At 40.0% G+C, this 17019-nt stretch overlaps 1 protein-coding gene across 4 annotated transcripts; it reads right to left on the bottom strand.

The window, feature by feature from the left end:
• Positions 1-40: 40 nt before the first annotated feature.
• On the bottom strand, positions 41-16821 carry ikbke (inhibitor of nuclear factor kappa B kinase subunit epsilon). 4 transcript variants are annotated; one of them, XM_061786424.1, is made up of 21 exons: positions 16345-16812; positions 15721-15812; positions 15445-15582; positions 15166-15295; positions 13190-13371; positions 12235-12395; positions 12053-12163; positions 9591-9770; positions 9277-9473; positions 7927-7985; positions 7745-7836; positions 4623-4724; positions 4473-4530; positions 4045-4157; positions 3900-3976; positions 3793-3832; positions 3608-3709; positions 3416-3512; positions 1638-1732; positions 1491-1562; positions 41-1395 (listed from the first exon to the last, which is right to left on the bottom strand). In XM_061786424.1, the coding sequence occupies exons 2-21, from the start codon at positions 15808-15810 to the stop codon at positions 1332-1334; spliced, it is 2160 nt and encodes a 719-aa protein (XP_061642408.1). In that variant the 5' UTR covers positions 15811-15812; positions 16345-16812; the 3' UTR covers positions 41-1331. The 4 variants fall into 4 exon arrangements, 3 of the variants coding, with proteins under 3 accessions (XP_061642408.1, XP_061642409.1, XP_061642407.1); XR_009790310.1 differs by having other exon boundaries at positions 1331-1395; positions 1630-1732; positions 16345-16821; XM_061786425.1 differs by lacking the exon at positions 15721-15812 and having other exon boundaries at positions 16345-16817.
• Between the last annotated feature and the right edge of the window lie 198 nt (positions 16822-17019).

The following is a 17019-nucleotide window of genomic DNA, read 5'->3' as shown; positions in this document are numbered from 1 at the left end:
TTCATCTATTTATGCCAATGAGGCATAGTGACAGACAGAACAAATGAATGGTCTTTTATTAGATGGCAGGAAGTACATACAGTAATTAATGTATCCACTTTTTGTCACATTTTTGTTTGTTGGTGTGCCGTGAGATTTTTTCAATTGTAAAATATGTTCCTTGGCTACATAAAGGTTGGAAATCACTGCTGTAGTCAGATCGTGTATTCTAATCAGTCAGGTCAAACCAACATTACAACATGACAGAAATAATGGGTGCTAACTTACTGTAATTGAATTACTTCATTGTAATTAAATTACTTCAGTCACATAGAAACTTTACAGCATGATTCGACAGAACGGCGGCATGTTTACGTACAACCGTTAGCGCTAGTAGTAGCTTGTTGCCTGCTTGTTGTAACGTTTTGTTGCCTGCTTGTGAGCCATATCGTATTAAAAGTACGTGAACATACCTCAAGCAAGGCTTAAACGAATGTCCACACACATTTTTCCCCATTTTGTCCTTATAATACAGTTGGCGCGATCCACTCTTGTGGACGGTGCCATGGTAACGAGTGTATCCTGTCGCATTTGACAAGATAAAGCCAAAAATCATAAAAAACGGGATGCGCTGGTATCTGAATACAAGATTTTATTGCAGTTGTCTAACATAGTGCAATCGTGAAAGACCAAATTTGTCCTGTAGTCTGATCCACATATTACGTGTTGTCTGTCTCAGACGTGTTGTATGTCCCACACTGCCGACATTTTTTAATTAATTTTTTTAACTTTATTGGCCGTCAGATATTTACAGTAATACGTCAAAAGACATGCGACAAGGCTAAAAATAAACTAGCTTTTGGATTCAAATATACTGTGCACGATGGCGACGCGGAGTAAATGTCTTTTGCGGAGCCGATCAATGACGTCATTGACCGGATCGGTGAATTATGACAAAGCCGATCAGCATAAAATGCTAATTATCGGCCGATACCGATCAGGCCGATAAAATCGGTGCAAAGTCTACGAAAATGTATTACGTTCTGTGAAGGAATAGCAGTGTGCCTTTTGACGGATGCCAGCTGGAATAGAATTCCACTTCACCGTGACCTTGAATGGGATAAGCGGTATAGAAAATGAATGGATAAAATGTATTAATGAGGTGCGCATTGAAGGGCTTGCTGGAAAACCACAAAAATCCCTCTGTGGTGTTTTGTCCCCAACTGTGAATCTTATCTCTTAATTGCGTCGTAATCTGCTGTTTTCAGCTTCCTCTTGTAGCAGGCAGTCTTTGATAGCATCACAGCAGTCGTCCACCAAGTGTTCACCAGGCAATTAAAACGAGGCGCCTGTTACAGTGTGACGGGCCGGGCCAAGCTCGGCCTCACGACCACTGCAGAGTTCACTGCTTCTAGACTGGTGAACAATAAGGACATACAGAATCACAAAATGAATCTGTTCATTTAGTGTTGTGCCATGACTATGAACAACACTTGAGCCATTCTACAGACCTCTCAATAATGGTGTTGTTACACTGCAGTTCTCGGACCAGAATTTCCATTTCTTCCTTAAGGTGGTATATCCTAGAACAAAGAAAGACTTAACATGCCAATTGTCTGTTTTTTTGCATGTGCATATGCAGACACGCACACACAAACCTGGAGACCATTTGTTCCTTGTCCCTGAGTGGTATTTCCTGCTGCTGCTGTCCTGCTCTGCTTGGCTGTAGTGTGACCAAGATTCTGTCCAGAATCTGAGGTGGACAGATGACATGTTAGATTTAGGGTTGGGAATCTCTGGCATAAGGCCGATTCGATACATATCTAGATACACAGGTAGCAATTCGATTCAAAAATGATATCTTTACAGGCGGAACGATTCAATACGATTTGGTTTTGAAAAAATTTGATAGTTAACATTTGCAAATGTGCTAATCATAAAGAACCTTGACTTAACCCAAATCTATAAAATGACATTTGTCTAACCCTATTTTCAAACATTTAAAAGACCACTTTAATCCTAAGATTTATGGCACCGTAAAAAAATACACATACATATACTTTAAAAAAATATATATATCAAATCAATTATTTAAATAGACCACACCAATACAACAATTAATTTGAAAGATTTTCTCTTCTCGAACTCTGCAGAAACAATATTTAAAGAACCATGGGTGGTCTAGCACACCATCCCATTCAACCTAGGACCGCTACTGCACACAGACACACTGCTTTTTATATTATATATATATATATATATATATATATATATATAGCTGCTTGTTGAGTGCTGACTGACTTTTGCGATTGTTGTGTCTGCTTTGAGGTACACCTGGCTGTGTCTCCTCTCGGTAGTTTCTTTTTAGGGTCACACAGTACCAACACGGACGTATAAATGGACCGCGAGGACTCAAGAAGAAGCACTAGTTTGCTGAGTTACAGCCCAAGGAAATTGCCGAGATGTACCTACCTTTGCCATATTGTCTGCATGTTTACAATCTGCGGCATACATTTCGCCACCAAGCCCGGTGTCAACGGCGGACTTGAGATAAGGTAGATAATGTCAAGTTGCATTCAATGTTTACAACTCTTGGGGGAAAGCTACTTTGCTATCACCGTCACCATGAAAGTCGCTTAACTACTGAAAAGCTATTTGATGTTGAAATAGTGACACTAAAGAGAAATGTAGTAGCTAGTAGTGTCGCTAGTATCCACCACTGCTGTGTTTGGTTGTAAGCATAACGTTATGTGCGGAGCACAGCTCGAGACCTCTTGCGCTTGTTTTACGAGGTTAAAACCATAAATCTTCAAGCAACTGATTCCTAGCCTCGCGACATCCGGTTCACAGCCCTAAAACCAATGTATCTACGGATTCCTGGCAGATTTTGTATCGATAGTCTGCTACAGATACAGTCGTGTCTCTCGCCTTTACGAATGGATATCCAATCGCATCCGTTTATTGTTCCCAACCCTATTTGCATTCAAACAAAAGTTTAAAAAAAAGTTATAACTGAATAATAATAAAGTAATAGCATTACAAGATTGAAGTAACACTTAAGGCAAGTGGGAGAGGGAGAAATAAACTACACAGATTAGAGTAGTTTCATTTGTTGTCGTTTTTCCGCAATAATTAAACCATTTAAGCACCCGTTTTTAACACTTATTTAATTAATAAACTGCAGCTATCCAGAGAAAAACTGATTGCTTCATTTAGGTTTTCAAGGGAAGTTTGACATTCACTGTCAATATATATGTTTTCTCTAAATAGTACAAGTAACAAATATCTATTCTTCAAATTTGTATCTTTTCAGTGTGGCCCTAATATCCTTTCATAAACACTCACAGTGGATCTAGCAGCCGAAACAGTCATGAAAACATAGTTCATTCAGGCATAATGAATACATTTTCATTTACAGCCACTGTCTCCAGCTCACTTTGTTTTGGTGTTGCTCCGTTATCTCAAGGTCAGCCAACAAGCCTGTGGAGAAGGAACTGAAGTCTTGTAGATGGTTCTGCATCTCCAGTAAAATTCTGTGGATAAAGTGAGGCCATATTTCATTGATTTTGCGGCTTCCCTAAATGTAAAAGTAAAGAGTTAACATGCTGCTGTTCAAACATGCTCTGACCTGCTCCATGTCCTAGTGGTGTCCAAGAGATCCTTGTATCTTAGTGCACAGTTTTCTCTAATAAGAGACTTCACACGCTTGATGTGCGAGGACAGGTGGATTCTAACAAAGATGAAGGATAAACAGATTATGTGATAACATTCTCAGGCTGGGAGAGCAGTCAAGCAGGTAAGTGTGACCCATACTTTTCAAACTTGTGGATTTGTTCATCATTATACAACAATTCTGTGGAGAACACAAGAAGTTAGGGAGGGCAACAGAACCATGAATGTGAAGTTAGAGAGACACATACTGCCTGAGAGTCTGTCTTTCCGGTAAAGTTGATGAATCGCCACAATCTTTTGAAGGAGCATCTGCATTTTTTGACAGCTGGAGGAGACAAGAGGCCAAAAATAAAAAAACAGAACACCATGAACTGGGGTCTTCCTGCTATGTACCTTCTGTCATTATTCAGGGTCTCTGCTAGCCTGGCCTGCTCTATCTGCAAGTGATCCAGGCGGTTCTGAAATTCCTGAATGCCTGCGGCATACCCAGGCAGGTGCTCATTGACCTGCATGGACGACAGCAGCAGCCACACATTGTGATACCTCGGACGTGTCACAAAAAACATCAACACATATGGTCCACACTATCATTAACAAAAGCACCAAAAGAAGGAAGGCCCACATTTTTGTTGCGTTTAGTAATGTATCCCTTTCAGCCAAACCAAAATAGGTGAGAACTTAAAACATATTTCCACTTCTTTAATTTGACAGTAGTTTGAATATTTCCCAGTGATCCAATTAAAGGATACCCACAATTTACCTGTTTTGTGTTTCCTGTTCAACGAAGGTAATGCAAGGTTAAGCCTCCTGGTAACACTTACCTGCTGCAACCTGTCATTCTTATCAACTGCACCCGGGTTTTCTGAAGCATGGTGACCTCTTTGTAATGTGAAAGACATGGGAAGATAAAGTTAAGACAGGAGCATTTTTTAAATTCCCTTAATTTGAAGTATGTGTGCAAGCAGACTCACAGAGTGAATATCCTGTGTTGTACGCCCAGGCAGGACTTGAGTCTAATGCTTATCTGCGCAATACTGTGCATAGCTTCCCCACACTCCCTGCGCACCCTCATCCTGGAAAACAGTAGTGACTTTTTAAACTAGAAAAAATGCCATTGTAATCACTTGAAATCAGGCCAGAAGATGAGATGCTTTATAATCACACTTTATATGTAAATTAAAAGACACCATGCCTCAATAATCCCTGCCTGAAGAAAAGACCCAGCATCAGTAAAGTTGATGTTTAGGTGTAGTTTAGAGAAATACAAAAACTGCTAGACATTTCAAAATTAACCTGAAAAGAATTAGGGATTTTGGGGGGAATAATAACCTGATGTCATCTGACAAGAAGAGAGTGTGATTCACTAGAGGGATAAGAAAGGAGTTAGTTGGTAGGAATTTGAAAGAAAGCTTTTAGACTAGAGTATATTATAAAGTATATTTATTACAATGTATATTGTGATATTTTTAAAGGCCTCCTCCCGAATAAACACCTTAACCCAAATAGACATCTGGTTCTGTTTGCAGTTGAGTAACTAAAGGCCCTGGTCATTATATGACGACAAAATGTATATAAAACCACAATAACACATAACATTAGGTACACCAGCAAGAAGAGCCATATAAAAACATTCTGCCTTTACAAAAATATTGATCCATCCATCTATTTTATGTACAGCTGTTCCTCATTAGGCTTCTCCCAGCTGACCTTGTGCAAGAGGTGGCAAAATTAATACTTTGTCAAAAATTTGTAGCCTGTATTTGTATTTTCTGTTTGTCAGTCCTTTGGTAATTTAACATCCTGATTAAGCCCGCGGCCCTAGTGAGGAGAAGCGGCTCAGAAAATGGATGGATGGACATCCTGATTCATGGACACGGGGCTCGAGACTGCAACCAAATTGGTTGCATATGCAACCATATTTTCAGCATGTGCGATTAAGAATTTCACGCGTGAGTGCATGTTTTAATGGTTGAAAGTCACCTTTTTTTCCACTGCAATCTCCTCTTCCAGCACAAGAGCAAGACAGACACAGAGAGAGAGAGAGAGAGAGAGAGAGAACGAGCGAGCGAGACAGCGCTGTAACTCCGTTGTGTCAATCATTGTTATGAATTTCATATAAGTTAAAAGAAACCCGCTGCAATATGATATGGCGCTAATTGCAAACATTGCCTGCTTAATTTGTCTGTTGTTTTCATTTCCCTCATTATTACAACCACAGAGCCATGTGCAAAGGTTTTAGGCTGGCGACCAGTTCAGTGTACCCCGCCACTTGCCCGAAGATAGCTGGGATAGGCTCCAGCACACCTGGGACCCTAGTGAGGATAAGTGGTACAGAAAATGGATGGATGTTATGAAGATAGCAAAGCTAACAAATCTATCTATCCAGATAGATAGATAAATCTATCTATACTCAGTTTATAGCAGAGACATACGAAGATACTTTAAATGCAGTTAAAAAGCCCAGACTCCTTTAAAGAGGATTATATAACAGGGTTGGCACTGGGTAATAAAACCTTTTCGCCACCAATTTGGCTAAACAGTGTAAATATCTCCTAGACACACGTGTGTAGTTAGCCACAACGTCACGTATTTATGTGGCTAAACCTTTAGCCACACTTAGGCAGTTCTTGTCACTGGGAAGCTTTTAGGGTGTGGGCCCGATTAAAACTACCTACTCATCAACCAATCATCAATCAGTAGGTCAGGAGAATATGGGAAAATACTTTTAATTGTGAGGGTGTTTTTAAAAAAAATATATTTTAAACAAATATTGTAATTGCAATTTAGCATGGAATTTTTGTGGAAGAAGTTTCTTATCCTCAGTGTTATTTACTAAACACAGCCAACAAATAACTCAGACAACTGGAGAGCAACGAGTGACACTTTATCACGAAGACGTGAGTATAAAATCAGTTGAAATGATAACCTATGTTAAATGTTGATTATTGTTCTTCTCAATTACAGAAAAAGTGTTCAATTGATTAATTTATTTGATAATCCTCAAGAAGGATCTTAAGGACTTTACAGCCTATAACATTTTCGCAAATTCAAAATTCTTAGTTAAAGGTAAACATTAATATTCTATCGGCGCCAAGCGGCATTGGGGCTTTTTCTTCCCTGATGCGCCGATACCCGCAGCTGGGAAAGCCCGTGAACCTGACTGCTTAGCCAGCAGTGGCTGGATTGAGGCATTTTACTGTGGGTGGCGGGGGGAACAAAACCACTAACACCGTTCACACACAGCAGAATGAGCGCACTCACTTTTAACTTTTATCAGGAAAAGCTTTTGAGTTTTGAAGCAGGGAACTTTTATTCGCCAGCATGATGAACATGGGCTATATTCGCTTTGCCACATCCTGTTTCAATTAGCCATTGGCGAGGTGTCGAACGAGCAGTATGGGAAAACAAACTATCATTAAAACAAAGTGAAATAATTACAGTAGTAATGATTAATCCATCTTCTGTTTGGGACTTTGATTTTAAATACGTAAATAGGTTTGTTTTGCAAATTATTTTGTAAATAATTTGCAAAATAGCATGAATAATCATAAACAACTTTTATATGGTTGTGGTACACTTATGCAATCATATTCAAATGTATGTCAATCTTATGCTTATAGTAATGCTCAAAATGAAGTGGTTTTCTCAGGGGAAGAGGGTTAGGAGCTCTCACTATAAAAACTGGGCCCTCTGAATTGAGCAAATGATCAACCAAAAGTACAAGCTTTTATTATTATTTAAAACAAATGTAATTCACCTGTTTTGTCTGCTACTGCTTGTTGCAGACAAACTTCTTGTTCACAGTAACATTTTGGGAATATAGTATCTCTTGAGTCACAATCCATCGAAACTATGGAATGCCGTGGTCATGCTGTACCTCCTCAAAAAATGGTGCGAACAAATCATATGCTGGTGCAACCAACTTTTTCCACCAGTTCAACTAGTGCAAAGGTTAGCGTAGAGCACTGTGGATGGATGGATGAATGATGCCAAAAAGATAAATAAAAATAAAATTTAAAAAAGAACAGTCATTTTGATTTTGGTGGGCTGTTCCATTGTGAAGTGAAAATAAGAACGCAAGAGTGCTCCTCACATGTAACTGTAATATCCTTCCAGTAGCAGCTCTCTGTGTGAGTGCAGCAACTGTACTATTCTCAGATACTGGTGGACCACTCCCACTATTAACTGCAATGACATTAAAAAGGGAAAGGTAATGATGACATGATGAGGCTTTTTTTTAATGTGGCAAGATGCAATAAATCACAGCCGTGCTACCTTGGTAAAGTTGTAGTCTGCCATTACATCAAACTTGGCTGGGATGATGGGAGTCTCTGCTACAGATGGGATATACAGTGGGTATGGAAAGTATTCAAACCCCCTTAAATTTTTCACTCTTTTTGATATTGCAGCCATTTGCTAAAATCATTCAAGTTCATTTTTTCCACATTAAATGCACACACAGCACCCCATATTGACAGAGAGAAAAAAGAATTGTTCAAAAGTTTGCAGATTTATTAAAAAAGAAAAACTGAAATATCACGCAGTCATAAGTATTCAGACCCTTTGCTCAGTATTTAGTAGAAGCACCCTTTTGAGCTAATACAGACGCGAGCCTTTTTGGGAATGATGCAACAAGTTGTTCACACCTGGATTTGGGAATCATCTGCCATTCCTTCTATCAGATCCTCTACAGTTCTGTCAGGTGGATGGTGAACGTTGGTGAGCAGCCATTTCCAGGTCTTTCCAAAGATGCTCCATTGAGTTTAAGTCAGGGCTCTGGTTGGGCCATTCAAAAAGAGTCACGGAGTTGTTCTGAAGCCACCCCTTTGGTATTTTAGCTGTGTGCTTAGGGTCATTGTCTTTTTTGAAGGTGAACCTTCGGCCTGGTCTGAGGTTCTGAGCACTCCGGAGAAGGTTTTCGTCCAGGATATCCCTGTATTTGGCACCATTCATCTTTTTTTCGAACCTTAAGGAACCTTAAGTGCAGCAGAATTTTTTTGGGGACCTTGGCCAGATCTGTGCCTTGACACAATTCTGTCTCTGAGGTCTTCAGGCAGTTCCTTTGACCTCATGATTCTCATTTGCTCTGACATGCACTGTGAGCTGTAAGGTCTTATATAGACAGGGGTGTGGCTTTCCTAATCAAGTCCAATCAGTATAATCAAACACAGCTGGACTCCAATGAAGGTGTAGAACCATTTTAAGGATGATCAGAAGAAATGAACAACACCTGACTTAAATATATGAGTGTCAAAGGGTCTGAATACTTATGGCTGTGTGATATTACAGTTTTTCTTTTTTTTTTTTTTTAAATCTGCAAAAATTTAAACAATTCCGTTTTTTCTGTCAATATGGGGTGCTGTGTGTACATTAATGAGAAAAAATTAACAAATGATTTTAACAAATGGCTGCAATATAACAAAGAGTGAAAAATTTAAGGGGGTCTGAAAACTTTCCGTACCCACTGTACACACAAAAGCGACTCATTTATAAGTCCTGATGTCCAATGCAATTATATAGTATTGTGATTTGTACCATATACTGTATCTCAATTTGCTGTATGCAGCAGACAATATATGACACTATACATGATGTACTGTAAAATAAAGTCAAAGTGCATCATACGTTCTCTGAAGGGTAGGCTGCTGCTTGCTTCTGGCCCGTGACTCAGCAGGATGAGAGGCCTTGTAGCTGTCGTGTGAGGGAGATTGACCACCTTCATGCTGCCCTCTAGTGGGAGTTCATGTCCCAAGTAGAGTAGCTGTTGGTGCTGGACATCAATTCCAGTGTGCATCGCCACCTCCTCAAAGAAGACAGACACCCTGGGTAGATGGACAAAACAAAGTACAGTTATGGCTAAACAATACAAAATGTCTGCTGAAGCAATCATTTAACTGCTTTGTGTTAGAAAACAAACATTCCAAAATGTACAGGCTCACGTGTTGTAATGATGTATGTAGACACAGTGCGCCATGGCCTGCTGGAGAGCAAATAGGTGCACAGGCTGTCGCTGCAGGATGTCTGTTGTGGCTGTGAAGAACTGGTCAAAGCTCCAACACCTCTCCTGATCCACCTCAAGAATACCAGCAAGTACTGGAACTAGATGCATCTTGAGACCCCTAGGAGACAGTCAAAAGTGACATGGGTGAGCATAAGATGCATGACAACCACAATGTATTACTCTGAGCATCTTCCAACTATTTACACCTTATAAATATTGTTTAAAAGAAAATTTAAGTTCCAATAATCAAGTGTTCTGTTTTAAATGACCTGGCCAATGCTGTGGACATTGGCACTCATTCTGTTCTGGACTTTTCCACAGAGAAAATTCCCCCCCCCCAAATATCCTCAAAGGTTATTTGAAGCTTGTCTTCTGATGACATATTTGTTTTTCACCCACTTTTTGGTCAGTCCACATTTAGGTGGAAAACCTGTGTGAGCCTGCTGACATCAGGGTCTGAAGGAGAGTACATTTCCTTATAATTGTATGTGTTCTTGGTTGCTTCAAATATGTATATTATTGGTCTGTCCCCAATGTATCTGTTATTTGTACACAATATTAACTAATTCAAAGTGGTGAAAATATCTTGAGAAGAAATCTCAAAATGCTCTTGAACACTCAAAAATATCTGAGAAGTGTAAAACTCAGCCGCCTATTTCCTTGTTCTACGGAAGCCTGTGGTGTAATTGTTGCCGATGAAAGTCTTGATTTTTTTTAAGACAAAAATGAGTGAAAATAGTTTGTTTTGTTAAAATTGATCACTGTAATGCTTCATTGCACAAGGAAGAGGCATGAGGAGCCACGAGGGTAAGCGCCTGCAGATTCATCCATCCATCCATCCATTTTCTGAGCCAGTTATCCTCACAAGGGTCGCGGGAGTGCTGTAGCCTATCCCAGCTATCACCGGGCAAGGAGGCGGGGTATACCCTGAACTGGTTGCCAGCCAATCGCAGGGCACATATAAACAAACAACCATTCGCACTCACATTCACATCTACGGGCAATTTAGAGTCTCCAGTTAACCTATCATCCATGTTTTTGGGATGTGGGAGGAAACCGGAGTGCCCGGAGAAAACCCATGCAGATTCATTTCCCCCTATATTAGTCAGCTCATCGTTTTAATTATTGAATCATTCATGGCCCTACAACCTCTTAAAAAGAGGTTGGGAAGATGACATAACACAGGTGCTTGCTTTTGTGACAAAATATTTTTTTATGGCCGAGAAGGACTTTGATGGGCACGGCTGTCAACACGGCATACACCATGTTCGTACAATTTTAATCAATGACAACTCAATAAATGAGTGACTTTTTAGCATATTAAATTAGCGATTGAACATAATTTTGGGGTGCGCTTGTGCTTGATGTGAGTGTGTAACAGTATATAATAGCTTGGTGCGAGCAACAGATTGCGCCCGGTGCCGTTGATGTCATTGTGCTACAGTATATGTTAGTAATATAAGGTATAATGCGAACTTGAACAAATCGGTGTTTGGTAACTCAAGTAAGATGCTGTGTTTTTTAAAATATTTCCTGAAAGGTTGTCCTTTTGGAGGTGGGGGATTCCGCTCGACAGCGATACATAAAATATGAGTGCCACTGTTACCTTTTTAAATTGCTCTAGTGTAAGTGTAGTGCAGCAGTGGTTCGAACCAAGTAAGCAACATCTTTTTATAGCAGATCAGTGGTGCAGCACAGAATAATAATGCAAAAAATAAAATAAATGTATATCTTGTCTTAAAAAAACAAAACTAAAATCTAAATGCCAAAAATTCAGTAGAGTATTCAGAAAATGCAGTAAAAAAATAATGTTCTCAAATGGTCAATGAATCAATTTCAAACAGTGCAACATTGTTGAAGTAAAACCCAGACCACTCCCAAGGAGGTAGCTTCACATTCGGTCAGAAATAAAATCACATTTCAGGGTACTGTGTAATATAGACCAACTCGTTTAGTATAGAAATAAACAACAGAAATCTCAGTTCCACACTCAATTTACCAACATTACAAGTCTTTGTCGCACTGTCGTCGCCAATCTTTTTCACCCAATACCGATCATCTAAAAACTGCATTTACTGATTACGTGAATGGATCGGCGAATCACTGATGGTGTAGTGGTACACTCGCCTGACTTTGGTGCAGGCAGCGTGGGTTCAGTTCCCACTCAGTGACGGTGTGAATGTGAGTGTGAATGGTTGTCCGTGTCTATATGTGCCCTGCGACTGACTGGCGACCAGTTCAGGGTGTAGTCCGCCTTTCGCCCGAAGTCAGCTGGGATAGGCTCCAGCGTCCCGCGACCCTAACCAGGATAAGCGGTGTTGAAAATGGATGAATGGATGGATGAATGGATCGGGACAACTACAACACATACACACATACACTCGCTCTTTTAGGACATACTGTGACAGTTGGCAGCTGTCCGGCAGGTATGAGCTCCACTCTATTGGTCCGTTATCGACCCGCTGTAATCCAGAAATGGCCCCCATTGGTTTATCTGTGGTGATTTTGTACCTGCACAACAAACAGAAGTTAATAACATCATGTATTTACTGTGCAATCTAAAAGCAAAGTTCAAGACTTACATGGTTTGCTTGTCCCTGCGGGGCCCTCTGAATGGCATGAAGGGGAGAGACCCTGTGGCAGTGTGGTAAAATGTCACCCCGATGCTCCAAAGGTCCACGCTCACTCCATAGGACTTCTGGTGATGGTTGCGAAGCACCACACGTTCATACATGTCTGGGTGCTATACACAAACACACATACAAATCTACCTTAGTCACATCAAAAGTGGACATTTTCTTGAAAAATAAATATCTTCAGAATCATCTAAAAGTTTAACTTCACAATTGGTCAGAAAGGTTGACCTAGGATTAGTGTTTTTTGTTCAGGTTGACAAGTTTTTATGCTCCTAAATAAACATCACATATTTTACTCAAAATGGTGTCAACCAGAAATTGTCAGCTCAGTATTTGTGCGCCCTCTTTTTCAAATTTTAGTGTTAAGTCATAAAGTATTACACCACTGAAGCCGGTACTTTAAAATTATCCACTGGAGGGCGTACATGTTTTACGTCACTAAAAGATGATCCTGGTTGCAACATCAGAGTGCCAAGCCTTTCATTAAAAAATTAAAATAAAAAATACCTGCTAATTCACAAACTGTGACCAAGAACAGGAACACTGCATGTTGAAGTGATACATCTCGACTGAGATTTAAGCTTTGTAAGTCTGAAAGAGCTAAGTTTAGCCTGGGTTGTTAGTGGAAGTTGTTAGTCTTTCGCCACATGCGCATGCACACTGGCAGTGCATGTTTTTCTATTTTTAAAGGACAATGTTGTAAGATCAGTTATCGTGAATAGCTGGCAAGGAATGATCAAAATAAAGTAATAGTATGACACATCAACATTCCACACATGGATTTGCATGACCACTCCCACTGGCAAAACCTACTGGGCTCGGGCATGGTTTAAATGTCTGAGTGCCGGTAACGCCTACACGCTTATATCACACAAATGTTTTTTTTATCGTGATTTCTTACCAGATATTCTTCAGTTCCGTAGATGGACACAAACCTTTCGTCATCCTCCAATTCTCTTGCCGCTCCAAAGTCAGTCAGCTTATAGACAGACCTACTGTCCTCGCCCGTCTGCCGCAATATGTTGCCCGGTTTAATGTCCCTGTGCACCACGCCGTTCTCTCGTAGATGGTTCATTCCCTGCACTAAAATTGAACGGAAGGTGGGAGTATATTTACCTTAATTGTACTTAATAGACAGGTTAGGAATCAGGGGTGACAAACCTTCTTGAAACAGAGCTACTTCTTGGGTACCGATTAATGAGAAGGGCTACTAGTTTGATACACACTTCTAAAATAACATATTCCTCAAACAGTTTTGGGGTAAGTAATCTTGTCATCATTCTGCCTGCTCGCTTGTCTCCACCAGTGCTTTGGGTTGGTCATGCGCTACAAACTTGTTTATTTTTTTTAATATAGGTAGTCATTTCCAAATTTACAGCAATGGGAATGTGTTTAAAAAAAATAATAAATTAAAAAAAAAAAAAAAAAAAAAGAATAGCAACAAATAAAAGGCAGGTGCAGCTCGCTTGTGAGTGGCAACATCTTTTCCCGGGAACAGCAAAAAAAAAAAATAATAATAATAAAATAAAAATAATAAAATAAAATTAAAATAAATAAATAAATAAATAAAAAAAGACCCATGTCACTGTTCAGCTAGTTTAAGATGAGACCCATGGGCGACTCAAGTGGTCCTGGGGGGCTACCTAGTGCCTGTTAGCTTAGTTAAAAAAAAAAAATCGAATGAGATACGTTTCGCAAAAGACAGTAGTGCTCTATTGTGACTGACACTGCCAAGACAGTCATAGAGTGGAACCTCCAAATAAAAGTAACCAACGTGGAAGTCAGACTGTCATCACAAGATTTCAGCTAAGACCCCTATCTCACTGGCTGAGACGTTGCCAAGACTGCCGAAACTGATCAGTCGCGGTGACTCCGGGAGACCAAAGTTGTAGTCTGGCACCACTCGGAGGATGTCTGGGAGACATCTCCAGACAACGTGACAACAGATTCACCCGGAAGCCGCTGAAATACTGTGTGTGTATGTATGTGTGTATATATATATATATATATATATCTCCATTATCCGAGCCGCTTATCCTCACAAGGATCGCGGGAGCGCTGGAGCCTTCAATTAAGCTAACATGCATGTTTTTGGGATGTGGGAGGAAACCAGAGTGCCTGGAGAAAACCCATGCAGGCACGGGGAGAACATGCAAACTCCAAACAGGCGAGGCCGGGGATTGAACCCCGGTCCTCAGAATTGTGAGGCAGACGCCATAACCAGTCATTCATCGTGCCGATATATATATATATATTATGCATATTATTTTGTCTTTGTGAGTGTATGGTGTGTGCGTGCTCCCTGACAAATTTTTGTTGGAATTCAAAGCACTTGGGCTGGTAAAGGATATTAAAAATGGGGTACTGTATTTGTATTTTCTGTGCTTTTTGTTTCTTCAAATAAATACACATTGAGTGACACCATGATGGCTATTCTACTATTTTTTTGTTTAGTTTTATTTTACACACCTAGTAGCCTTCAGTGTGATATGCAGTCTACTTAAGAGCACTCATTATTCAGATTTGGTATTCTGAAAAGTTTGTATCTGGATCAGACTGATCCAATGGATGGATTTCAAAATCTGGATAATTTTGATTCCAATTACACTTTTTGAACAACTGGGCCAAGGTGACGTAACAGAGACTCTAGTCGCCGTCAGGTCACCAACTCGTCTCCAGGCCAGTGAGACAGGGGTCTTAGTGAGCATCAAAAGCATTAACTGGAGGCGATTAACATTATGACCACGACACTTTGAACCTGGGAAGTATTCATTTGATTTAATTTTTTCCCCACTGGGACAAATAGTGGAAACGACTGTGTTGGAGGTTCCACTGTACATTTAACAATTTTACAACATTTATTAAACTCCCACCTACCAACACATTGCAATACAGTGAGAAACTCTGTCTCGGCCAGGCCAAAAGCATTTTCTGGCTCTTCAAGCAGGTTGAGCAAACTTCCCCCTGAGCAAAATTCCATGACTAGAACTTTCTGTTTAGATGGCAGCTGCAAAAGACAAAGAATAGGTTTGGCACATTCAGTAACATTCACATTTTAATCTAAAAGAGTGACTAGATAAATGTCCAGTATACACAGGAGGAGTTGGTGTATACTGTCGATTGTGTGTTTCCCTGCATGAAACGTAGCCTAATTACCTCCTCCACTGTAAAAAGCTTGACAATGTTTTTGTGATTGAGCTTCCTCAGCATGTCAAACTCCCTCATCTGGACCTCGTGAGTGCGGTTGTAGCTCGCCAAGTTGAACACCTTGACTGCCACCAACTCACCTGTCCTCTAAACAAACATTATACACAATTACACACAATAACAACAACAAATGGGCGAGGTCAGTATTTTGACTTAGTGTCGAGGAAATATGACCAGCAGAGACGTGTGGTGATTGAAGATGAGGAAAACAAACTAAGAGGTAACCTTATTTCGAGCTTTGTAGACGCAGGCAGTTGCCCCTTGACCCAGGACATCCTGTAAGGACCATAAGTAGCTGGGGGTGCTTGCCGTCATCTCTGACATTATGGCAGCAAAGAGTCAATTAATGAAACATGGCCACAAATCTTAGTTTCTTATCGTTAAGTGAAATACAGAAGAAGCAATTTGTAAATCTCTTTAGTACAAATATTCCTTACTAGATACACACACAAATATAACTTAATAGCTTTAGAGAAGTGGTTCTACTGAGCCAGCGTGTCAGATTTTATAGTGAAACAGCACGTAAAAAAAAAAAATCTCTTTAGTACAAATAGACAAATATTTCTTACTAGATACACACACAAATATAACTTAATAGCTTTAGAGAAGTGGTTCTACTGAGCCAGCGTGTCAGATTTTATAGTGAAACAGCACGTAAAAAAAAAAAAAAAAACTTTTTTAAAAATTTTGTACAAATAACTTCCATAGCTGTCAATACTATCTTAGCAGTAGTTAGCAGATAGCACCTATATTGCACAGCTCAGTTGTGTCAGCGCTAGTCAGTAATCCGTAAACTAATTGGCTTCCGTGTAAAAGTAAAAACTTCCGTAGCAGGATAAAGTACCACACCTGAGGTTGAATGCCTTTACAATGGCTGCCGCGAGCTTTCCTTCCCTTCGGTATCTGGGGCCAAAAGGTTGTTGTAGTTCTGTCTCAAAGCAGCGCTGGTAACCACATTTCAGAATTTGGACTCACGGAGGAAGTGTCTGCTCGGCTCGCTCTCTGCTGCGGTTGAGTTTTGATTGCGGAAACGGAGCTAAATGTCCTAACGTGAACGGTTTCAAACGCTACCTGCAAAATGTGTCACTGAGCGAAAAGTCACCTCTTGATTAAACTTGTATCCATTACGTGGATTTTTAGAAGGAGCGGCCACAAAATACTAATTTCGGTAGATAAAACAGCGTTTAAAGTGGGTCACGTGACATTAAGTCCTGCACAGTCTCGCTACTGACATTTACATTCAGAAATACGTTTACTAATTGTCTTCATTGTTTCCTACTTACATTTACATTCAGAAATATTATTTACAAATAATTAGTCTTCATTGTTTTCAAACTTTTAAACTTTAAAAAAAACAACGTCCCAAGTTTATTGATTCGAGACTTGGGCGAGGTGGCTTCTGGGAGTTGGAGTCATTGGTTACCTCAGGAATAAGGCACGTTTTGAACATGTGGAAACAAAAACATTTCTACATATATTGTGGTATAAAAATATACAGCGTTGGTTGTACTATAATGGGGTCTG

This window comes from Phyllopteryx taeniolatus, chromosome 9 (assembly GCF_024500385.1).
Source record: "Phyllopteryx taeniolatus isolate TA_2022b chromosome 9, UOR_Ptae_1.2, whole genome shotgun sequence".
NCBI lineage: Eukaryota > Metazoa > Chordata > Actinopteri > Syngnathiformes > Syngnathidae > Phyllopteryx > Phyllopteryx taeniolatus.
This window is presented reverse-complemented; position numbering and strand designations above follow the sequence as displayed.